The sequence below is a fragment of the Manacus vitellinus genome, unplaced genomic scaffold (genome assembly GCF_001715985.3).
Source record: "Manacus vitellinus isolate BGI_N305 unplaced genomic scaffold, ASM171598v3 scaffold_3_pilon, whole genome shotgun sequence".
Lineage (NCBI taxonomy): Eukaryota > Metazoa > Chordata > Aves > Passeriformes > Pipridae > Manacus > Manacus vitellinus.
In genome coordinates this window covers 34,193,569-34,218,521 of record NW_021940535.1, presented here as the reverse complement: position 1 = coordinate 34,218,521, position 24,953 = coordinate 34,193,569, and the positions used below count along the sequence as shown (strand labels likewise).

General features: G+C 39.7%; 1 protein-coding gene across 4 annotated transcripts in view; it reads left to right on the top strand.

Annotated features, from left to right (window-relative positions):
• Positions 1-2,916: 2,916 nt before the first annotated feature.
• ADAM22 (ADAM metallopeptidase domain 22) overlaps positions 2,917-24,953 on the top strand; it is a 73,199-nt gene continuing 51,162 nt past the window's right edge. For all 4 annotated transcript variants that reach the window (XM_018075756.1, XM_018075758.1, XM_018075754.1 and 1 more), the window contains exons 1-4: positions 2,917-2,944; positions 17,829-17,911; positions 21,575-21,638; positions 22,279-22,348. In XM_018075756.1, coding sequence (XP_017931245.1) covers positions 21,579-21,638; positions 22,279-22,348 — 130 coding nt within the window. In that variant the 5' untranslated portion in view covers positions 2,917-2,944; positions 17,829-17,911; positions 21,575-21,578. The remainder of the gene's footprint in view (positions 2,945-17,828; positions 17,912-21,574; positions 21,639-22,278; positions 22,349-24,953) is intronic.

Genomic DNA, 24,953 nt, shown 5'->3' with positions numbered 1-24,953 from the left:
GAGCCCCCTAGAAATAGTGAAGAGTAAAAGTAGAGCCCTAAGCTATAAAGGAGGCTTTAGTAAGTCCGTGGAAGCATAAACTTCTGCTGAAAGAAAGTGTAGTGAATGCTGGGAAACTGTGTATCTGACTTCGGCAAGCTGAACTAAATACATTTTAAGAGAACATCTATCTAAATTTCTAAATCTGGAAAAGGTATACAAGATCTTATAGAAGTCTTTGAGCTTCCCCCAGGGAATGAGTATCCTAAATATTTAATATTCACTTCTAAGAGGGTTTAGAGTATTGTAATGAGTAACTCAACAGCATCTCTTTTAGGTGCTCCTCAGTAATGGGTCACCTGCAGGCAGCTGTGCGAAGCATCAATATAGGTATAGGTATATGGGCCTGGTCAGAATTAAGGGGGTCCTAGAGGGCAAATCTGGGGCAGCTGATCACAGTTTCTGCAGTGGCTGAAGGACTCACTCTTTCTTCCACCCTTATTGGCAGCTGCTCAGGTACATTCCCTCCCTTCTGTCAGCTCTGGAGTTTATCGTACCTCTTCTCAAAGGACTTCAGTTACCTAATGCAGCAAAAACATGGGTTTGTTGAACCCTCCCAAGTGTACCTTGACTTATACCAGGGCTGACACGAAGAGTATTTTGATGAGTGTTAGTTCTGACACCAGGAGTGTTTTGATGAGTGCTTGTGCTGACACAAGGTAGGTTCAGTGCTTGCTCCTGAGGGGGCACTGAGACCTTCTGCTTTCAGCAGCAACCAGCTGTGAATTCACTGTCACCAGCTGTGACTGAGAGAGCCCCACCTGCATGGACAGTTGTCCCATGGATGCTACCATTCAGAAATTTGTTAGCTTCCCTCTTTTTGTTGCTGCTGTTGCTTACACTTAGGTACAAAGTGGGTTTTGTTTTTGTTTTTGTTTTTTTTTCCCCTTTAACATCAGTTTCCATTGACAGTCTTTGTACATTTGAGGTTCTGCCAGCATCTTCTATAACCTAATTATCTGCCTTTATATTTTGGTGTATAGACTCTGGTGCATTCACATTCCCTCACAACTCAATTTTTTGCTAGTCTTCAGGAGCCTCTGTGCTGCCAGGTAATGGAACTTTGTAAACAAAGCTGTCCAGTACCTGTCTGCAGTATTTGGAAAGAGTTTTCCTTTGGGCAGTGGTATTAATCTTACCTCAGTTTGACTGGAAATACATCTTCTTTGATGTATTCTGGGATGACAGTTGTGTTTTTCAGGAAGACACCCTATTGATCTGGCAAATCATTTTGCCAGAAACAAGTGCGGTCATGTCTCTCTTCCTTATAAACCAGGCCTTCCAAAACAACATGATAGAAATTCCCTCCATCCCTTAAGTGCATAAATTTGCTGGTTGTATAATTGAATTTGATCTTATTTCTAATATCTAGTGCTGAAGATCATCCAGGTCTTTCCTATGGGAGTTTTTTTGATCTTCTTCTTTATTCCTCATGCTTTATCAGCATATTTCATTGGAACCCTCCTGAGATTTGTGCCTGGGTTATTAATGCGAATACCAAGCTGGCAGCTTTTAGGGCTGATATGGGAGGACCCGTGCTGCCAACCTTATCCTGCTTGCAGCTCACTCATGGCTGTCACCAATGTCTCTGTGAGCAACAAAGTCCATGGTCCTGCTCCCTGTTTGGCCAGAGTGAAGCTCTGGAAAGGTGATGAGCCACTGCCCTGGGTGCCACTCTGCTGTTCCTGCCCGCCCTCAGCAGGTCAGTTCACTTCTAGCCTGGTGTTTTGCTGGTTTAAAGGAGAAATATTCAATTGTGCTTCTTCTGCTGAGGGGGTCTCTGCTAATTACCTTTTGGCCCAGCAGTCAACCTGCCTCTTCTCAGGTTTTCTGTATCAATTTTTCATCTTTTTCAGTTTAATCACCACTGAGGTGGGACAATATCAAGTCTCTATACTGATTTAATCTCAGTAAAATTTTGCAGTCTTTGAAAATGCTTAGTGAAATTTATGATGCAGATGATTTGGTCCCTTCTAACCTTCCCGATTCTGTGATTCTATAATTTGCTTGCCTAGAAAATAATTACGAGGGAGAGGATTTGACTGGTTTTGCACTGAAGTGTCTTAGTAAATACAGCCTGCATTTAATTTATATATGTTTGCCCCAGGTCTGATTGTTTTTTCTCTACAGTGTTTGTTCCAAATCCTTGTGTACTTGAAAGCTGCGATTGCTGTTGCCCAGAGCCTTTTCCTCTAGCATTGCTAAAGCTGCAGGGCTCCCAGGGAGAGCGGTGGTGGGGATTCCTCAGGACAGGACCTGCCCCAGGGGCCCCACCACAGCCTTCACACCTGCACTGTGAGCTTGCCTGGGCTGCAGCTCCCACGGCCGATGGCTTTGCTGACCTGTTAAGTATGGACCTGAGCTCACTGTATTGGTGTTACAAGGTCATTTTATTATTGTGCCATTGTGTCCTTAGGAGCCTGCCAGTGCAGCTACCACTTTCTCTCATGTTGAGTTGGAGTCACTCCTGCTGGTTTTTCATCCTTCTGCTTGTTTCTTTTTTTAAAGTCCACCTAACTTCTGTACTGTTCAGCTTTAGCAGCAAATAGGAAAGCCTCTTGAATTAAAATCAGTATCAGTGGCTGGGTTTGAAGCTTCCATGAAGAAACTCCCCCTCAGTTTTCCTTGTCCCACCTTCTGGTATTAAAAATGAATGTATCCCATGCACTGTGTAACTCCCTTGGAGATGGTTGTTTCAGTGATTTTTATGAACATTTTAGGAAAAGTATCCTGCAGGTTTTGCCCTTTTCAAATGTAAATGTTCAATCAGTGCTTGCTGAGAGGGAGTGCAAGAACACACGCGCAAGGCTTATGGTTCCTTTTTTCTTTTTCTTGCAGTGACCTGCTGTCTTCTGAGTATCTTGAGAGGCATATCGAGCAAGGTGGGAAGACAGTGGAAGTTAAAGTAAGAATTTCCTTTTTATACTTTGCGTTTTTAATTTGCTTGGCTTTTGATGTTAATGCAAACTCACTTGTTTTTGTGAAAGAAGAGAGATCTGATTTTTCAAGGGAAAATCTACTTTTCTACTTTTCTGAGGCAAGCATGTTTCATGTTTTCTAACTTCTGGCTTTTAAACAATAAACTTCTTTGGCAAATTTAGTATATTAATGTTAATATCAAAATGGTATCCATGAAAAATATATATATGATAGTTCATTTTAGTAATAAATATACTTTACTTTTGATGCCTATTGAAGAAAATCCTTTTGTTTTGGTATCTAGCTTTCCACGTTGTACTAATGCCCAAGTTTGTTGGTTATGAGCTTCTTTATGAATTTGAAAATAGCAAGATTTATGGTATAATATTTCCAAATATCTAGTCATGGGTTTCTTTCTCTGTATGTTTGTTGGCATGATGACTACAAGATCCTATTTGTTGCAATGTGAAATGTCCGACAACTTTTACAGAAGTGTTTTGTTATATGCATGTAACATGGGAAATTTTTCTTGAGGACCTTCTGTTTGTTAGGACTTATTTTGTAGATGTCAGCTGTAAAATTGCTGTAGATTACATAAAATGTGCACAAATGTATTATATGCTCTGCATAATGGAAACTCTTTAAATTTGACTATGAGGTAAATATCAGATAAACTTTTGCTCAAAGTTTGTTTTAAAAATGTAAAATTTTTAAATTTTTTTTTTAAATCCCCCAGAGTGCATTACTAGATCTGAGATCACCTAAATACACTGAAACAAATGTATTAACCTCTGCAGTGTGAAAATGGAAATGGAAGTGGGCAAAGTAGTCCTTTAGCCAATGAATAGCTAAAGATATCCTTTGGTTTATCCCCTTCTGTCACTTGCAAATGTGAAGTCTGCTCTATTACTGTTCTCAGAGATGATAGTCTGCATACATTATCAGACTGAGGCAAACACATACGTGTTCCATTAAATTGTAAAGACTAATTTCTCAGTCAGCTGTGCTCTGCAGTCAAAAAGTCTTGACTGAGATTCAGAATATGAGTCAAAGCAGAAATAAAGATAATAGCTGATATTAATAAGAACAAAACAATCCATTTGTCTGCATCAAGGTATATGTTCAAGTTATCTAAGTTAATCTATCCAACTGCCATCACTGAATTAGGACAAATCTATTTCTGATGAGCAAGCCTTAATCAAACAAGAAAATGTTTGAAATCAGTGGCTCTTTGCATCCAAGTACTGTTTAATTACATAGGGAAGAGATAGGAGGATCAGGCCTTTTGGAGGAAGGGTCATAAAATGATCTGGGCCAAACAGCTCCCAGTTTCCAGGGTCCCAGAGATTATTTCCTCTTCAGTTGTCTGCCATGCAGGGTCATGGTATACCTTCAGGGATGGCTGTCACTGCCTTGCTTAGCACTCTCAAATCTGCTTTGAATACCAGTATTGCTGCATGGAGCTTGATACTCGACATTAGCTGAATTGGGAGTGAAAGGGGCATGAGACTGTACTATAAAGGAGAGAGGTTGCTGCTTGAGTGGTGTGTTTCCCTCTCCATGCTGCCTCATACCTTTCATACCCATGGGCAGGGGTGCAGGGGTGGATGGCCCATACAGGGGGTCTTTTCTGCCCCCTCGTCTTCCAGTGCTCCAGGAGTTCTGCAGGCAGCAGTCCAATGGAAGCATGCTAGGAAGGGAGATGTAAATTTTTTGCTTGTTTTGTTGCACCCAAGTGTGTGGGATCGGAGGAGAAGGAAGCAGCTGCTGTGACAATATGTCAAAAGAGCCTGTTGGCCCCAACCATGGGAATGTTTTCAGAAAAGTTCAGATACTGATTTTTGGAAAAGTGCAGGCTACCAAGTACATTTCAATACCAGACACAGAGTGAAGCTGATTTCAGTACCCAATAGCTGTTTAAAAATAAATCTGATACTTTCTGACCAGTATTTTTTAGAGCCACCTGTAAGTGCATTAGAGGGCTTTGTTTGTCTGTCAAACAGTTTCTGAAAAGCCTAGCAGTATCTATTTTGCATTTGAGAAACTGAGCTCTGGTTTTACATCAAATGTTTTGAAAATCGTGCTGCAAATAAGACATTTTTGTTATAGTGACTTAGTATCTTCCATTTCTGTGGAAATTGTTTACCATAACTGGTTACATAATTATTATGCTAGATTTTGGGGATTGTGCAGATTGCTTAGATACTTATTTAAAAACAGTTAGTAAAAGGGTGCAACTTAAAAATAAATTGCAAAATATGCACTCTGCTATGCAGCATATTCTTAAGCAGAGGCAGAAGAGGTATTTCAGAAAGGAGCCAGGTTTCTATCAGTTGCTTCAACATGCTGCTCTTCACCCACCTCTGTGCAATTTGTCTTGGGCTGTAGGCAGAGACAGAGGCAGCCTGGCAACACCTCTCTTGCTGCTTTGGTGGGAGAAACGGTGACAGAAAGAAAATGTCCATCTGCCATCCACTGCCAGCTGCAGGCTTTGAGCAAGCCTGTTTATACAGCAAAATGGCCTCCTGTGTTCTTGGCCTTCTTACTGGCTAAGGAAAAGTGTATTTTAAAATACATACATATTTCCACTTGCATTTCTCTGTGCAGGAAGACCGCACAAACACACGGATCATCGGTGCTGCTCTTGTGCCATCAGCAGTATGGGAGATGTCAGGAGCTTTGAATCGTATGAAGGCAACTGTACATACACTCAGCAGTTTGGGAATGTTACAGGCATGAATGTGTCTGGGGAGTGAATGCCTGCCTTGGCTCATATGTGATGTGGAGTTGATAACTACTTCTGCCACTCCTCCCCCTCTCCTTGCCTCCCAATAAAACTTCCTGTGCTGTAAAATACAGATGGATCTTCTGCCATTACTGAGGATGCTTCAGAGAGAAGAGGGGGGCAGGGAAAGGGAGAAACATTCAGACCATAAAAAAATGCTGCTTTGAAGTAGCAAAGAGATTTTCATAGGGAGAAGAGTCCTCAATTTAACATACCTTTTTATCATAAGAGAAAATTGCATTGCATTTGATTTCTGCATAATTCATTAATACATTAGACCATTGTGAAGGTGGAACATGTTACACATGTTTTTGCAGGGTGCCAGCATTTAGTTGCTGCAGAGGAGAAGCTTCTGCGTGAGGTGCCCTTGTTAATTTGGCACAGTTAGGCAGCGCCTATGACATTCTTATTAAAACAGCAGCAATGTGCCATTCCTAAGAAAAAAAAAAAAAGGAGGTAGATGTTCAAATTATTTTGGTGTTTCCCCCCACATCCTACTCTACTGTACATCATGTGTCTAACTGCTAGAAAAGTGGTAGTGTTGGCCTAAATTTCCTCTAGTAGCAAAGAGAATAATCAATTAATAAGAAAGAGAAAAACCCTTCTTGGCATTGCCTTTTCCTGATTGTGTCATTCCAGATCATCCTGTGCTCACAGCACATCAATACTCAACCTGTGTATACCTAATGTTGTTGCAGTATATCTCTGTGTCCTTTTATCTCTCTCTCTCTTTTTTATTTTTTTTGGTTATCATTCTGTCACTGATGCTGTCGGTGAGATGAAAGGCAAAAAACAGCTATAGTGCTGAGTAATTCACATTGCTGGATTTTTCTCCCTCAGAAGGAACAACTGATATCTATTCAGTGATATTTTCTCATATGTTTCAGTTTTCCTCTTCAGGGTGTGTAGAAATAGATGTTTCTTCTTGTATTCCCCCAAAACATTGGACAATTCTATTAATTCTTAGAAAATAGATTTCTGAAAAAAAATAAGCAATGAAAATAATTCAGATCCCCAGTCAGAGAACTTGCACAGGTAGAGAGTTGTGGTAGATAAATACCAGAAATTTTTGATGGCATGTTTAAACATAACTAGATGGAACTGTATTTCATAGGCAATCCTTAAAGTCTAAAATTCTTTAGTGTGGTGGTGTAAACACAGTATATGTGTTATGGGCACAAAATTACAGCAAGAGTGCTTACAGCATAAAAGAACACTGCTTTTTGCTTCTATCTCACAGCATGTTCATACTCACGATAGCATTGAACAACATAAATGGAGACACAGTAAATGCTAGGTACTGTTTTTTCTCTATTGTAATGTTGACAGAGAAGCTTTGGCCAGACTTGTCTTTGTGGCTTAAGACTGCCTCATGGCTTTGTATCCCAGGCTGTGCTGAGCTGTGCTGCTGGTCCCTGAGGTGCTCAGCCCATGAGTGTGGGTAGGACAGTGCCCAGTGGCCTTTCTTCAAAGTGTCCTGTCGAGCTAGGGTGCCAGTGTGGCCTTGTGCTCTAGCAGGGATGCCATCGTTGTAGTTCGGGCAGTGGGGGTTTTGGGGCACATGCATTCTAATGCTGCACAGCAAAGCAGAATGGGAAGTTTGCAAAAATAGTCATTTTGTTATGTACATTATGTGGCTAGAAGTGTGTGTAAGATGCCTGTGACTGTAGCATACAGCTATTTTAATGCATCTGCACAAGAGGGGAAAAATACTGTTCTTCATTGCCTTAAATTTTCTATGTGCCATGATGTGTATTCAAAGGGCTCTTTAGGTACCCTTTTTTAGGAAAATAATATAGAAGTGAGAAAAATATTAAAATCTTGAAAGAGTGGAGGAGTTTGATTACTCTTGACATGGTGAATATTACTTTTTCAGCTAAACTTTCTCCTTCAGATCTGAGCTGCTCAAAGAGTTGTTTAGGTACAGTCCCTTGACTGAGAGCAGTGTGTGTGTGTCACATCTTAATGCCTGTGTTTCATGAGACCTTATCTGAAGTAGCATTCCAACATTTCATTGTATCTCCACAGGTAGGAACTGATCATAAGGGTACAATAATTTGTGGTGCAGCCAGAATAAACACTGAACCTGTGAGCAGGTAGTTTTAATTATTGACTGCTATGTTTCCAGTCTTATAGCGAGGTGCTTCCACCAGCATTTTCCAATTAGGGCATCCACTGTTTGAGCTCCATAGAAGAATCTCTTCACTTTTTCTTCAACTTTTGGTAACTCACCATTTTGTAACCAAAGAGGAAGATGTTTCAGTTGCCAGGAAAGCCAGAAAGCATGCTAAACATGCTTTCCTGTACGGGATTACATTTTCTCCTGAAGAAAGAGGGAGAGCTGGGCTGGCAGGAGGGGATGGGAGGGGAGCACAGGAAGACTCTACCCTGGGAGACTGGAGCCTGGGGCTGGTAGGGAGCTGTGCGTGCATGTACCTGGAACTTGCACAACCTGGTGATGAGCCCCTGAGGGAAAAAATAACCTGAAAAGGAACAAATCATAAATAATGCAGGAATTATATATGCCTATTTCTGGCAGAGCTTTTTTTGTTTGTGTCCAGAGACTAGAGAAGCTGTTAGTATCAGAAAAATTACTCTCTAACTTGTTTGAGAGAAGATTTTGAATACAGGTTCCCATAATGTCACCAGATTCCTCTCCTTTACTCCCTCAACAGAGCTCTGTTTGCCTCATGGCAAATTATTATAACAAATCTAGGCCATAATCTACTTTTTAGTGATAGCAGTAAACTAACTGAAAAAGAGCTGACAGGGAGTCTGACACAGTTTAGCAGGGGGTTCCTGCAAGGTTGATGTTCCAGAGTGCTCTCATCTAATATTTTCATTAATGACTTAAAAAGTATTTGTTTATTAATGGAATTTGCCAGCATTACAGTGCACAGAAGGATCAGTTGGAGAACTGGCTATTTTTGACCAATGAAGTAAACAAAAATGGGATAGAAAAAATGGCAACTTCTTACACTAATTGTAGGTGTTTTTACTGTATGATGGAAGTTCATAACTTGAAAGTTCCACAAGAAGGCGAAGATCATTGTGTAGTAGTGGAACAGGGAACGACAGGATGGAAGAGAACTGTAGTCCTAGAGTATTCTGGTCAAATTACTTCCTGTGGGTTTTGACCAGGAAGTATGAGCCTTGATGAAGAATTGACAAATGTTTTGAATTTCTGTGTGGTTTTGATTGCTCTGGATATCTTTTTTTTCAGCAGTGTTATGCTGTCACACTGAATTGATAGGCATTGAGAAATATTTCACTTTCCTCTTTTAGCATTGCTTGAATTATGAAACCCTTTGAGGTTTAGTAAAATGTAGTATCCTCTGTGGGATAACAGGGCAAGATAATCAGCCCTTATATATAATGTATTTACCTGACCTAATGATCACAGTAGCATTTTGTATATCTGATTATCTCCCTGCTATTACTAGCTTACTTTCTACATAGGTTCTGCTACCAAGAAGAAGAAAATTAGAAGTGGCAGCTTTCTATATTAGGAGTCATTCCCAGGTCATGTTTTTGCATATACTACACTAGAATCAATCTCTGATCATGATTCATGTAGAATTTTGCAGGTTTAATTATTTTGTCTCCTTTTTTCTTTGTGACAAAAAAAATTAATCCAGTGGGTTTAGCTAGTCCTGGAGGGGAAAAAATTGTCAGAAAGTGGGAGTCTTCAAGAGCTTAAAAAGTATATCTTACTGCAGATGTGGGCTTCAGTGATAAAGTCATAGTTCTGCTGAAGTGAGAAGTCGAGTGACTTTGTGACCGTCAGGAGTCACCTCTTGTGTACTCTGCTGCAGTCTTCACATGCCTCAGAAGGAGGGCAGCTTGAATTTGCAGAAAAGTCTTGCCAGACTTTGTTCACCTCATGAGTTATTTTCCATATTGTTGTATGCTACAACATACAGCATACATAACCAGAAAGTGGTAGCAACCAAATGTTCAGTAATCTCAGACCATGAAGGACTGAGTATAACTAAGAGAAATTAATTACTGCTATAACATTAAAGAACTTATAATCACTTTGTAGATGCTCTTACTAAAAAATGAAAGTATCTTTTTGGGTTTAACTTAATCCCTTTGAGGGGGAATTAGCTAAGCAAACAGAAGCTGCTGTACTTCTGAAGGAGCAATTCCATGTAAGACTTCAGTGTGTTTTGGCTTGACATCTTTACTTTCTTCATCTTGACTTCTGTAAATAGCTTTGCCTAGACACGTCTGTTGTTCCCTATGGATACCAACCTGGCACTGTATTATATACAGTAGGTTAATGTTTCTAGACACAGTCACAAGCTCTGTGAATTTTCACTTAAAAAGGAGTTCCTGTTATTCAGAAATAATGAACCAATAAGGTGTGGTGTTTTTCTCCATTTTCCTCAAGACATTATCTTCTGCTGACTGATTGGTATCCACGTAACGTGTTGTGTTTATAATACTCCTGTAACTCACATGCTTATAACTTGGCTTTAGACTTGGGGTAGGCTGATGACCTGATGAGACAGATTAGTATGGGTAGATTTTAAAGTATATTCATACTGTCCCTTAAAATGTTTACTTCCAGAGAGGGACCTGGGAGTTTGGATTGACAAGAAGTTGAACATGAGCCAACAGTGTGCCCAGGTGGCCAAGAAGGCCAATGGCATCCTGGCCTGTATCAGGAACAGCATGACCACCAGGTCCAAGGAAGTGATTCTTCCCCTGTACTCAGTGCTGGTGAGGCCACACCTGGAGTACTGTGTCCAGTTCTGGGCCACTCAGTTCAGGAAGGATATTGAGGTGCTGGAGCAGGTCCAGAGGAGGGCAAATAGGCTGGTGAAGGGACTCAAGCACAAGTCCTATGAGGAGAGGCTGAGGGAGCTGGGGCTGTTCAGCCTGGAGAAGAGGAGGCTCAGGGGAGACCTCATCACTCTCTACAACTCCCTGAAAGGAGGTTGTAGCCAGGTGGGGGTTGGTCTCTTTTCCCAGTCAACCATCAGCAAGACAAGAGGGCATGGTCTCAAGTTGTGCCAGAGGAGGTTTAGGTTAGATATTAGAAAGAATTTCTCTTTACAGAGAGGGTGATCAGACATTGGAATGGGCTGCCCAGGGAAGTAGAGGATTCTCCGTCCCTGGAGATTTTTAAAAAGAGACTGGATGTGGCACTTAGTGCCATGGTCTGGTAACTGCAACGGTAGTGGATCAAGGGTTGGACTTGATGATCTCTGAGGTCCCTTCCAACCCAGCTGATTCTGTGATTCTATGATCACCCTGGAATAGGCATACAGGAATGGGGCAAAATGCCTGTCGTTAAAAATGACTTGACACCATGACTAAGAGACACTAGGCACTGCTACAAGAGCTGACTTAAAAGACAACAACAGAGTAGGCAGGAAGAGGTAACCTGTTCTCCTCTGCCTCACCTTTGTCTGGCAGCTGATAATTAAAATAATTTTCTCTAATGCCAAGGTAAGGCAAGGAAGTCAAGAGGCTGTTTCCCAAGCAGATGCCAAGGCAGCTTCCAGACCAGATGGTGTTGTGCTGGCATGAGCTCTCTGTCCACACCCTGCAGCTATGTTCGTAGAGCATCTTCTGTCATAGCTACTGGGCAGTAAACAGAAGCCTCATTTGGCCTCTGAACCGGGAAGCTGGGCTGATATGTTGTGCCATCTGCTGAAAGCGCCTACTGTGAGTCACCGACGGCAGTTGGAGTGAGTCGCCCGCGTGCAGGATCCTGTCACATACATGTGTGTCTCTATTTGTTAAGAACGCTGGCAACAGTCTTTAAATATGGGCATTTTGTGGGGAAGACTTGGAAGCGGTGATGCTTTATCCTAATTTTGGAATCCATCTCTGTGATTTCAGAATTTGAAACAGCGTTATAACCTAATGTGACTACAGCTTGTTGGCTCTGAGGTGTATGAGTACATGTGATAGCCTTCTTCCTACAAAGGGAGGGCATCCTTCACATTTTCGAAACGTTTGGCTTTCAGGCATCTGCAGTACACCATAGGAAGGTTTGGAGACCTACCCTGCAAAGTGGTGGTGCCAGGGTCCCTAAAGTTGTTACTGAGCTGCGTAAGAGCTAAGCCCAGGGCTGTGCTGTCCTGCAGCAGAGCCCCACAGCTGGCCCCCCACCAATTGCTGAAGCACATGTCAATGAAAAAAATGTTCTCTCTCATTACAGTTACATAGGTCAAAGTGCCATTTTGACTTTTCTATTTAAAAATAGAAACCCATCCCTAGCAGGTCGTTTTCTGCTGTAGTAGTCAGGAGCAAGTGTGCATTTTCTTTTCCTGTTGCTATTGTTCATGCAGTCTTAGTTATGCAGTTTGGCAAGTAGTGGCCCCACAGCAGGTAGCTCTTTAAAAAGCTACTCATTATCTGATGTTTCATGGAATGGTGTCTTGAGCCTTAGCTGGCCTTTTGGGAGCTTTCTACTGTAAGGAAAGAGGGAGATGTATTACTAGGATTTGAACTAGACCAGCAATCTCTTTTCCTTTGGATTAATGAGTCTTAAAATAGGAATATGTAGAAGAAGGAAGTACCAGAGTGTAGCATAACGTTTACTGGCCATCACCTCTCCTAATAGCAGAAAATGACTTACTTGAAGATCTAGTTCAAAAGCAGATGAATGTGCATCCTTATGTTCCTCCCCTGGGAAGGTCATAATGTCTCTGAGGCGAATAGCAAACACTGTCAGTGTATGGTCAGCAGATGCTTTCTCCACTGTGACTGCAGAGAAGAGTGAACTGCCACGATTACTGCATGTCATGGCTGTTCTTTTGCTTTACTTGTTTCCCCCTTTATTATGAGTATTGGTTAATGTGTTTTTCATCTCTTTTGTGTCTACTCAGCAGCTGGTGCCTCTCTGATTATGGACAAACTATCTCAAAGGATAAAAATGAGGACAGATTTTACTTCTATTGCTAACATCTATGTCTTCTCATTTTTTAGTATCTTTGGCACACCTACCTGAAAGGCTGCAGGGAAACTTGTGCTGGCATGGGCAAAAAGGTTGCATCTTATTGGCAATGAGCTGTAGCAGTTCACAGGGCAAATACTCCTAATTCAGGATTTTGCTATAATTAGGCAAATGAAGCATCAAGATGAAGATTATATCACAAAATGACCACTATCATAAAGATTAATTTGTTTTAATCGACCCTGGGGTCATTCTGATTTTTTTATTTTATTTTTTTTGTAGGAGGTTATTACACTTTTATCTCTCCAATTCAATAGACTCCTTGTTAAACAACTGTATATTTTGTATTGCTCTTGGATGTCACCGATAAGGCTGAGAAGTTTCATGAAGGAAGGATAACTTACTGATGCAAGGAAATGGACAAGAGTGCCAATGGCATTGGCAGAAAATTTGCCTTGCGTGATGCAAACCACAGCATGAACAGTGGCTGAGCACCGTGGGGGCCAAAAATGTTGAACTTGTCTCTGCTGTAGCATTAGTGTGCCCTTGGATATGGTGTGAGTGTGTGCCTGTGTGGGTTACAGGTTTGTGTCACAGGCATTGTCACCAGGCTGACCTTGTCTCATAGGAGATGACATTTAGCCTAATTTCCTCCCACACTCCATACTGACCAGGTTCAATTTTAGAGCAGAAACGGTAAATGTGCCGCTCACACTTATGGCTGGCATACATTAGAAGAGCAGTCTGATTTCCTCCTATCTTACACAAAACCATTCCCCAGTAGCTGACAAAGGCGGGTGTGGAGGTTTGATTTGCTGAGATGGGCAATTATTGCCTGCTTTTGAGAGAGCAGAGAGATGCTCTAATAGCTACAGGAAACCAATAGCTCTTCACAAAACACCCTTGATGTTCTGGACTGAACTGCTGTTGATGCTGATTTCAACTCTTCCCTATGGGGGAAGTCTTGATTTTCATATGGGGCCAGAATATTTTTAGGAAAAAAATTAAGATCTTTTTTTCAGCTTCTGTCTTAATGCTACAGATACTAACAGAGAAGAGAGACAACCCTAGTCCTTAGGGAGTCGTTCCAAGAGCAGAGGAAAAGAAGAGAGAAATAATGATTACATTTAGTCCTTTAGTGGTCTTACATCTCTCATATACTGTGATTCCTCCTCTAGTACAGTGTATTTTTTTACAGCACTTGCTATAAAAGAGCTTTAGTACATGTCAAACCCAACATAATTTCAGCCTCAGCAGTACAGGAAGGCAATGACAGTAAACTTCTTGTCCAAAGTTACATGTACCCTAAAGAAAACATTGACCTGTAGAGTCCCTGACTCTTAGTACAGAACCATAGAATCATAGACTCATTAAGGTTGGAAAAGACCTCCAAGGTCATTGGGTCCAACCTTTGACCAAACACCACTATGCCAACAAAACCACAGCACTAAGAGCCACATCCGGTGGTTTCTTCAACACTTCTAGTCTCAGAATTTGTAGCTTTAAGTGCTTCTCTCTTCACTGATTTTGTGAACTGTTGAAAATGAGTCTTCCATATAGAAAATATACAATTTATACCCTTCCCACCACATGCCACATGTTACTGGCATGTTTTGTCCACTTGATACATGGTAAGGAGTGGCAAGTAATCACTGTTCCCAGAGCCATCCAGTGCTTGTGCCATCTGATGTCACTGCATCACCTCCTACTTCCTTGCTGAGATTATAAAAATCCTCAGAACTTCACTTAGGAGTATCCTGACAGCTGAATCTTATGCTGATTTCTTATGCTGAAGAGTTCTCTTCAGAAAGAAACCAACACACCACTAATGCATTATAAGTACTTGAAAGAAAACTATTTTCATTTGAAGAAATGAAATTAAATTTTATTAACTGAAGTTGATTTTATTAACTGGTTTGAAGGGACTTACATTATGGTGATAGGAACATAAGTACATACATAAAAAATATCCCCTAGATGACAGCATGTAGAAGTGAATGTTTTGTAGTGATAAGAATTGGTCCCTGAGATGGAGATCCCAGTTGTTTCTGTCTCCACCAGAACTACCATGAACTTTAGTAGATCAATGAGTTGAGTTGAATTGATTTGATTGAATAGAAGTTGTGTGTCTGAGTTATATTTTTCCCAGGCAAGAATTTAGAGACATTTTTCTTATATTTTTCTTTTCTAGATCTGTCTGCGTAAATTTTTTCCCATGGATTTATTACAGAATAAATTAATTTGAAGGTACTACCATGGGACATTTATTTGATTCTCATTAAGAAGATCAAAACACACTTTTGAGCCACAGACTGGATTCTTAGAAGGAAAAAATGCTCCTCCTGTTTGCAAAAACATGGGTTTGCAAGCTAATGGAGCCTGAGATTCTATTTCTGGTACATATTAACTACATTTTCTGAGAACAAACCAATTTGTGTAATTACTCCAAAATCCTTCCACAGCTAGAACTCTCTACAACTCCCTACTGATAGTCTTTTCAACATTATTCCCATATTCATGCACTTATTCCAGTTGTATCTTTTACAGGAATACTGCTGCAAGAATTCTCTGTAGAGAGTATTTTATTACTCATAAGGTTTTAGATCATCCACATAATTTGATTGTTAGTTTTGTTATTTGCTTATTGAAATTTCTCTTTATTTACTTCTTATTCATATATTCCAAAAAAGACCTGAAAGCCTTAAGTAGTCTCATGATCTTGTAGTGGGGGACACCCTACAGATTGAAAGAAAGAAAATCTCAAATGAAGAGAGCTATAAGTAACTAAGATATAGAAGTAAATAGGTGTAAAAAAGGAGAATAAAATGGAGAAAATGAGCCAAGGTTTCAGTAAAAACAATATAGGGTCTGAAATCTAGTGTAACTTGGGATGTTGGTGGCTGAAATGCATGTGAGTGCAAAGCAGAAACTCAAACCACCTCCTTTTCACTGTACTTGGTCTCTGTCCCAAACCCTTGTTAGTCCTGAGAAATGCTGGTCTAAGGGTGATGGGTTTTACACCTTCTGCCAGACACTCCATTGTAGCCTGGTGCGGGTCAGCCCCAGAGCTTCTCACCAACATGAGACAGAACATTACCTGTGTGGCACCAGTTTTCTTTCAGACATCTGAGCAGAGAGGTGCCATGATGGGCATCATGGTGGTTAATGTACAGGTCAGTTTGGTGAAGGTGTTCTGTGTCGGTACCAAAGGCAAAGATGCCAAGATAGATAGGCAGTGAAGGTGGCTGCAGTCACTGCAGCAAGTGGAAGGACAAAGTGGTATGTAGAAGAGAGGAAATAATGAGATGAAATGAAATTGGGGTGGGGGGGAAAGTGTAACACTTAACAGAAGCTATGCCACAGGGATTCTCTCGCTGAGTGAAGCAACGAGCCTGCCAAATAGTGTCACTTGTAATCTGTTGGGTCAGGAGTTGCATTTCTCTGCAGTGCTGCTGCTGTTGGTGCCTCGGATGTTCTGCGTTGGTGCTTTGGGGTCCGGCACCAGCATAGCATGCACGGACCCTCCAGTGAAGATTCTGAAGAGGAACTAGCAATTTCCAGTGATCAGGCTGAGGTCAAGTCCTTTTCCCTGCATGCAGCCATGCTCCTATTATCTCGTAAGGAGAACACCTCATACCAGTGGCATCCATACTTCGTAGCTGCTTTCAAAAACAGTTTGCTCATCTTGTAGAAAACAGAACAGGATTTCCCAATCAAAATACAAAACTACCTACAGATTCTATGTATTTTCTCGCCTTTTGCCTCATCTTGATAATTTTTTTCATGTTTGAAACATAAAATGCAATAGCATTTAATGTCAGATGTCTAAAATGACTGTGCTATGCATCATGCAAGTGTCTGCTGGCTTCTGAGAAAGCTGTAATTGTAATGCCTTTCCCTCTGTGCAGTAAATGGACATAAATGTTCACATGGCTGGGTACATTAGGCTAGGTAGACTATTTACACATTTGATGAAACAAGTATTTGCAAATAAATGCTATTAAAAAAAAGCGCACTGAAAATCTCCTTCATAGTCCTTTAATCAACATTAGTGCATTACAACATAGGTGAATTTGGTAAGGCACTAATAGGTAAGTTCTTCTGAAGGGTAGAGTGACAGTGAGAATTTAAGGGAAGTTTGGATTTTTTTTCTAATTCTACATACAAGTATTGACATGGTTCAATACTGATCAGATTTGGTGCACATGCAGTAGGGCTTCCATCCTTATCAGTGAAACTCGGGGGACTTTTTGAATAGGGTCTGCTGGATTTGATTTGAAAGGTGTATATTTTATTTGCAGAAGAGGCAGATATTTGTTTTCGTTGTATTTCTTTACTGCTTAGTTACTCTTAGACTTTCCATTATTTTTGTTACCCTAGTGACTACTTCTGATTTACTCTTTTTTTTAATGAAGCATAACATCCTCATGAGAGGAAGAGGAGGAGCAAACACTACTCTCTTCTCTTTGGTGACCAGTCATAGGACCTGAGGGAATGGCTTAAAGTTGTGTAAGGGGAGGTTTAGTTTGGATCTTCGAAAGAGGTTCTTCACCCAGAGAGTGGTTGGGCACTGGAACAGGCTCCCCAGGGAAGCGGTCACAGCACCAAGCCTGACAGAGTTCAAGAAGCGTTTGGATGATACTCTCAGTCACCTGGTGTGACTCTTGAGGATGGTCCTGTGCAGGGCTAAGGGTTGGACTCGATGATCCTTGTGGTTTCCTTCCAACTTGGAATATTCTGTGATTCTGTGGTTATTATTTGGTAAAATACCTTTCTCCTCAGAAGAAGGAAATTGCCTTACCCTCAGAGAAGAGTTCATCTTGTCTGATGTAGCCATGTGCAGAGCAGATGCTGAGCCTAAGCCCCCTACTTCCAACTCTTCCTGGTCAATGAAGACAGATAAGCACTTCTGGAGTAATTTGTCTCTGAAATCTGTCTCAGGATATCAGGGATTTCACACTGAAAATATCTCCATTCGGTGTAGCATGTCAGGATGGTGTTTGTCTAAGTATGAAAGCATGACTAAAAGGAGATGGGATGAACACCCTTGTGAGTGATAGTCAATTCCTGGTGTCATGTGAGTGGCTTGGATATGTGTTTATGGAAAAACAGTGTTTGACAGCATGGTGTGTGATACTGTGGATTTACAGTCTCAATTTCCAATTTCAGGGAGGAGAACATTGCTATTATCAGGGAAAAATTCGAGGAAATCCTGTATCATTTGTTGCCTTGTCAACATGCCATGGATTACAGTAAGTTTGCTGTTTTGGTTTTACTGGCCTTTTTTTATTACTCTTTGAAGGAAAGTAAAGCTATTTATAGTAAAATAATATATGTATATAGTAAAATAAATGCTATTTATTTTCCTACTAGTTTGTCACCAATATTAAGTACTCAACAACCTTCAGAATTTTTTTTTTTTTTTCAAACTGAGTACTTATGGCAGTGGCCAGGTATTGTTTTAGGATAATTTATTAGAGACAGCAGAGTAGAAGTAGCTGAAAACATCCTATTCTACAAGAATGAAAAAAATACCATTTGGAAATTATGTCTTTTCTTTTTGCTACAATGATGTATATTATCTTTCTTTTCTAATTTCTTTACAAAGAAAATGTCAGTTTAGAGTTTATTTTGTACTATCCTTTTTTTTTTTTTAAACAGAATTGCTGACCTTAAGTTGTGGCATTGAATAATACCTTTGATATAGTAAAATCTTGAAAAATCTAGAAGGAAAGATATAAAATGGTGCAATAATTTTGCTTTGAATTTCATAATTTTAGTGATAATATAATTAAAGCATCTATCATCTGAAGGTTACATTAAGCTGTGTTATTGATTGTACAGCTTTTGGACCTGTCTACTTTTGATACTATTGAATGATGCTGGTCAGGTTTTCAGAGCAACCAAGCAACTTCAGTGCCTGTTGCATCTGGGAATTACAGGATCTCAGCACTTTTGATACTGAGATCAGCTTGGAAAGTCACAGCAGCAAGTGAATCTGTGTGGAGGTTATGTGAGCTTTGCCTTTTTCTGCAGAAACGGGGCTTAGCTGATGGAAATCTTCAGCCTGTTGTCTATCTTCAGCTATTCTGTAGTTCTGGTATCAACCATATAAGTACATATATTTAAGTAGTGTTATTTAGTAGTATATTTAAGCAGTGTCTTTCTTTTATACTTGTATGTTCTTTGTTAGGAAGGATGAGAATGCATGCAGAAGGCTTGCATCCTTGCACTTACCTGATTAACAGCTGTGCAGCTCAAGAAACTTGAACCTAGTTTCAGTATGGACAGTGAGACTAAAAATAGTAGCATCCTAATGCATCCTGAGCCACTGCATGGCTTCCATTAGCAATGATCCATTAGGTCTTGGCCCCTGCTAACTCCTAGGAGAAAAAGCAGGAAGGAAGGAGAGCCTGCATCTGTCCTTCCCTGCCCTCTTTTTGTGGGCTTATTCTTAAGACTGAGCATCCTGCTGCTCTGTATTCTTAAATGGCCTGATATTCAAATCGGTCAAAATGATGCATCAAAAATGATGCATTTTTTTAATTGTGTGATTAAGCTCTCTCGAGAGTTATCTTTCCCTCCTCAACCTCCCCCACCCCCTTTTTTTTTCCTGTTACAATAAAGTTTCAGCAGAGTTATCCTTCACAACCTTTCTCTAGCATGTTGGTAATTAGAGCATCCAGTATGAGAAAGTAGTGCTTTCCTGAGCTGTATTAAACTCACGTTCTCTGAAACTGCATTTCTGTCATTACAGCTAGTTCCTACACACTCGACTTTAAATGATAAGTAATTACTAGAAACTCACACTGGCAATCAGAGTTCCTTCGCTTCAACCACAGTTTGGAGCGCCTCGCTGGAATAAGGGAATCTGGGAAGAGTTGTCTTCTGATAAGGTCTACAGGGCAGGACATTTGCTTTCATGAATTTTAAGAAGTGCATAAGACAGAACAGATGCCTTTAATCTAATAACAGGCTTCATATTCTCGAAGTTCATGCCAGTCTCTTCTCTTGCATATTAGTACCTCTGGATCTTGGCCAGTAACAGCAGAATTTTTCATACATGTGAGAAAATGTTGGGGTTTTTTAATCATAAATTATAAGTTCTTCTGTTGGTAATGTCCGTTTTGTGTGCTTCCTTTTATTAGTTAAATTGATCGGATGACTGGCTGACAGAATAGTTACAATTATGAATGTCTTCTCTTAATGACTTTACTAATGACAAAGGTACCTTTGCAACCTTAACTTCCAGCGAGCCGTTTTGTTTGGATTTTTGTCGTTGTTTTCTGTGGGATGTGCAGTAACCACGGTTTCCTATGGGTTAACACAAAAAAGACTTTGAATGCAAAACACAGCGGTTGCTGGGATATAAATAAGCTATAGTCAGGCAGCCCTGGGTTTGGAGGAGAGGGCACAGGCAGCAGGCAGGTCTGGGATTTTGCTGCCAGCTGGTGGTGAGTGTTAAAACTGCCGTTACTGCTGCAAATTTGTCTTTCATGGCTACAAGTTTGATTGTTTGAAGACTATACATCATCAAAATGCAGGTATTTGAAATGGCCCATGTTTTGGTGTTGGTTTCTCTCTAACACGTCCATGGGCATGGGGTTTATTCACAGCACACCGGGCTGTTGAAGTTGTTTGGAAAAGAACCATTAGTGCTTTGAGAGGACAAGCCAGATCTATAGGTCAGCTGTGACTGTTACTGTTGTCACTGTTGAGTGACTTGATCAGAGATCAGTGCTGCTGGGTGCAGCAGTCTCACGAGAAGCTGTTTGCTGATAGAGCTTTGTCTTGCAGACTGTGCTTAACTAAAATTGCAATTACAAGGAAGTTTTGCCTGATAAAAAGCTACAGGATATTCCCCAACCTCACATTATTCCCAAGCAAAGAAGCTTCAGCAGGTGCTAGAATATTTCACCTAAGCTGTATAGACAGTATTTATTTCTAAAGAGTAGGCACAAGTAATTTGAATGGTGAAACAGCTTTACATTTTTGAAATTACTCATACTCACACTTGATATATGTTATACAGTCAATAACCCAAGATACTTCTGTAATTGTCAATTTTGCCGATTAGGAAAATTGCTGCATAAGAAAAAAGAAAAGTATCTGGTTTTGTTGTTTATAATTCAGTGTTTATTTTGGGTGTTTTTAAGAGTAATGCAAATAAATAAATAATCTTGCTTTCATGCTGCTGTTGAGGGCTATGTGCCTAATTTGAGTTCGCAGTTCATATTTATGGCCAAACTTAAAGACCTTAGTAGTGGCCCTTTGAAAGGGACAGGCTGATACAACCTAATCCCAACCATGCATGTATGCCACTGAAATAAAGGCAAAATTATTAAAAAAATATGCTGATTTGCTTGAAGATCAGAGTGGTAGTGATATAAGAAATACTCTTTGACTTTATGCTCTTACTGTAATACTAGTATCAACACTATCTTTAAGTGAAATGCTGAGGAAAGAGTTAATAAAACCCATTAAAACCTAAGTTTAATTCAATTAAATAACATTTTTTTGTTTGAGGAAAGCTATTCTTATGTTCCAAGTATGCATGTTCATAAAGACAGGTCGTTTACTTATCTGTTGAAGGTAGATATCTCTTACATGGGAGTGGGGGCTTTGAGCTGGATTTTCAGTTGGCTAAATTAGTCCATTTTTTGGTATTTGTATATGTTGTAGAGAAGGTTTGTGGAAGAAAGAAGAGTCTGTTTCACCACAGGAGAAAATCTTTCTTTCTGAAGTGAAGAAACAAAAGTTTGATCCGAAATTGCATTCAGTTCCTGAAACCAGTTTTAACTGCTTCCTTTTCTAAATATTTAAATTTTTAGAGTATATGAACTTCTTAAACTTAATTCCATGTTGCACCAGTATTTGTTTAGTAAATCAGTATTTGTATTTCCTGCTCTTGACAGTGGGATGTTCTATGATGGAAATCATACTTACCTTATTGAGCCAGATGAGAACTACACTTCAGATGTAAGTAGACCTTACAGTAGTCCTGCTGTATTTGTTGACTACAGTCATCCACGGGTGCAGGGTAGGCGTAAGGCTGTGGGACCAAAGGATCATCCCCTCATTCTCCACTCATTTACCTCATATGTAAGATTCCATCATCACAGGCAAAAATTAGGCAGTGGTATATATATATATATATGTATATATATATATATATATGTGTGTGTGTACTCTGTAACACTTAGCTGTAGAGCAGTGCAGCACAGAGGGTGATGAGGGTCCCTTGGAGCCAGCAACAGAAGCCCTGTCCCCTTCTCTGGCACTTCCTACTGTGGGTTCATTACATCGTTTTCGTCCTGGTTCATCCTTGACTCTAGTTCAGCATCTCCTGCAACTCTCATTGAGTCTCCCTGGGCAGCTCTCTTAAGCCTAGCTTTAGGCATGCTCAGCCACTCTGATGTACTCAGATATTTCCAGTGAAAGATGATTAACTGTGATGTTAGTGATCATATTATAGCTGGGTAAAGGAGAAGAATGGTGCCTTGCAACTTGCATGTTCACTGGTATATGTGTTGGATAACAAGAACCTTTGGAATTTTTAAGGCTCATGAGATGGATTAGTTTTTCCCAGTTTAATTCTTGCAATTATTTACTGTTACAGGATGACTTCCATTTCCACTCTGTTTACAAATCCAAGTTGTTTGAGTTTCCTTCTGATGACCTACCATCTGGTATGATTTTTTACTATTTATGACTTATGAAATGTTTTAATCTAAGGTTAAATTTGTTAATGGTATTTGATAGATCATCTTCTGATAGTATATTGTTTCTTTGTATGTATCTACATATATTTTCAATGTAGGCATTGAAAAAAAAGATTTTGACAGAAGTACTAAAAGAACCCTGAATCCAATGAATGAAACCTCTCCTAGAACTTCATGTTGTGATATATGTTTCTCTTAAAAAAATCATGTGGTGTATGGACTGAATTATGTGCTAGTATTTGTAGAGCGGAAAGGATTGAGGTAGCCTAAAGATGATAAAAATAAACCTTACATTGCCAGTGGTTGATAACTCTTCATGAATTTTTCCTGTTTTGAGATACAGGGCAAGTACCATGGTGTGAGCATAAGCATGGGAGACAAGAACCTGCCAAATGTCATTGCTGTTCAGAGACTCTCTCATCTCCAGTCCAATCAGCATCTTTCACAGTACTGGCTCTAATGAGAGCCATGCATTTCAGTGCAAATGAATTTAGAGGCAGAAGTGGTTTCAAGTGTTTGTATGATGAATGCCCATGAACCTTTCATATTTTGTATGGATGGAGAAGGGGTTTTTAAAAAAATGAGTTTTCATCTGAGAAGTTGGCATGTTAATTGAAGCTAAAATTGCAGTATTTATGACATATCCCCATTCTGTCAAGGATCTGCCAATTTTACAGATGCATTTTCCTACTCTACAATATATATCCTAGATAAATAAAACTTTTTGTCATAAACACTGATGTTTTAGTACAAACTACCTCTAGACTAATTTCTTCAGGAGAGTTATGAATGTCCAGTCTTCTTGTTACAAACTTTTTGTACTGTGGTAACAGTTGAATCTGAGATCTTACGGTGCGGAGTACTGCATATAGAATGGTCCTTCCCTGGAGCACAGTGTGTGCAGGTTTGGTAGTTGTCAGGCAAAGTAGAATAATTCAGAGAGCTAGAGAGGAAAAAGCCAAGGGAAATTGCTACAACTGGCTTGCCTAATTTTGGTTCTGAAGAATGAATCTTTATGTTTAGTATACCATGTATGGATAAATAAACTTTAACTCACAGTCTGCTTTCCCATATGCCCATACTTGCTTTTGTAAAATTGTTTGTAAAGGTGTTTCTGAGGTTTGTAGTGAAAATTTCCATAGTTATAATACGTCCTCATTAAGAATCCTACAATTTTTCTTTGTCAGTGTTTATTCAATTTATGTCTCTTTAAGTCATCCTCCATGCATAGCCACAGCTCCAGAGGACGAGAGCCCCATCGATGTCTCTGCATGGTCCTGCCTCTTCCCTTCCAGTGCTGAAGAGTGCTGGGCGTTGTCTTGACTTGTCTTTTTTCTTTAAATAATATTGGCAATTAATTGCTAATAGTATTGTTATGATTGATTTTTTTAAAAGTACTACAGCAGAATTATTATTATTAGTAGTAGTAGCAAACATTGTGCTACAGTATGTCATCAGTATTTCTTACATTCCTTATTACTCTTGTAATTTATCAATTTGACCAACCTAAGGAAATCTTCCTTGAAGCCAAGATTTTCCTCTTATCTTTGAAAGAATGCTTGTATAAGCTAAGATTTCCACTCAGCACTGCATTAGGAATGAACTGGATGTATCATCAGCTCCAATATTGATGTTAGAAAGGAAGAAAAATCAAGTAATAGGGATTATTTGCTATCAGTGATAGTAAAAGCACACACTGTTATACTACAATATCGCTATCATTGATAGCAACGTACTTTTTACATTCTTTTGCTCCTTGTGTATTAAAAAAAAGCAAGGTATTGCACAAAGATTTTATTGTACAGTACTTTGGAATGGCCTGAGAGGTAATAGGGCTTTAAATAAAGAAAGCTTGGATGGATGACTTGGCATGCTTAGAGCATTTGACTTTGTATTTACTAGACTATATTTTTCCCTACAACCTGTAAGGCCTTAGATACAACCTTAGATTACACTATGATATTGAAGGTGCTATTTTTCAAATAACGTGTAACAGATGTCCTTTTTTTTTTTGACATCACTTGAAAAATGTGTAGATGTGACCCTTAGGGACATGATTTAATTGGACTTGGCAGTGTTTGGTTTATAGTTGGATTCAATGATTTTAGCAGTCTTTTCCAACCAAAATGATTCTATGACTGCGAATCCTCATTACAGTTTTTCAAGGTAAACTACTCCCATCAAAATATCTGTTAGGCTTTCAGTGATTTTGCTGGTCATGTTCTGTTGCCTGAAGGCTCTTGGCTGGAAATGTACCGTGTGTGAATTCATCCAGCTTGTGAATTATAACACAGTGTTAATGTGTTAACATTAATGGCTGCATTATTTCCCTCTGGAGATGACTGACTTCCAATGGTGGTAAACCAATCACATTTGCTGGTAAAGTTGTCTGAGACCCTGTATATGTATTGTAAATTATTTTTTTATTAGTTGAAAAGTGTTATTTTTACCAGTTTCATTACTCATGGTATGAAACCAAAAATGACAGGTTAAGATCCAGTTGTGTGGCACCAGAACACATGCTAAATTAATTAACATATATAAAGCATAATAAAAACAACACTGTAAGAAA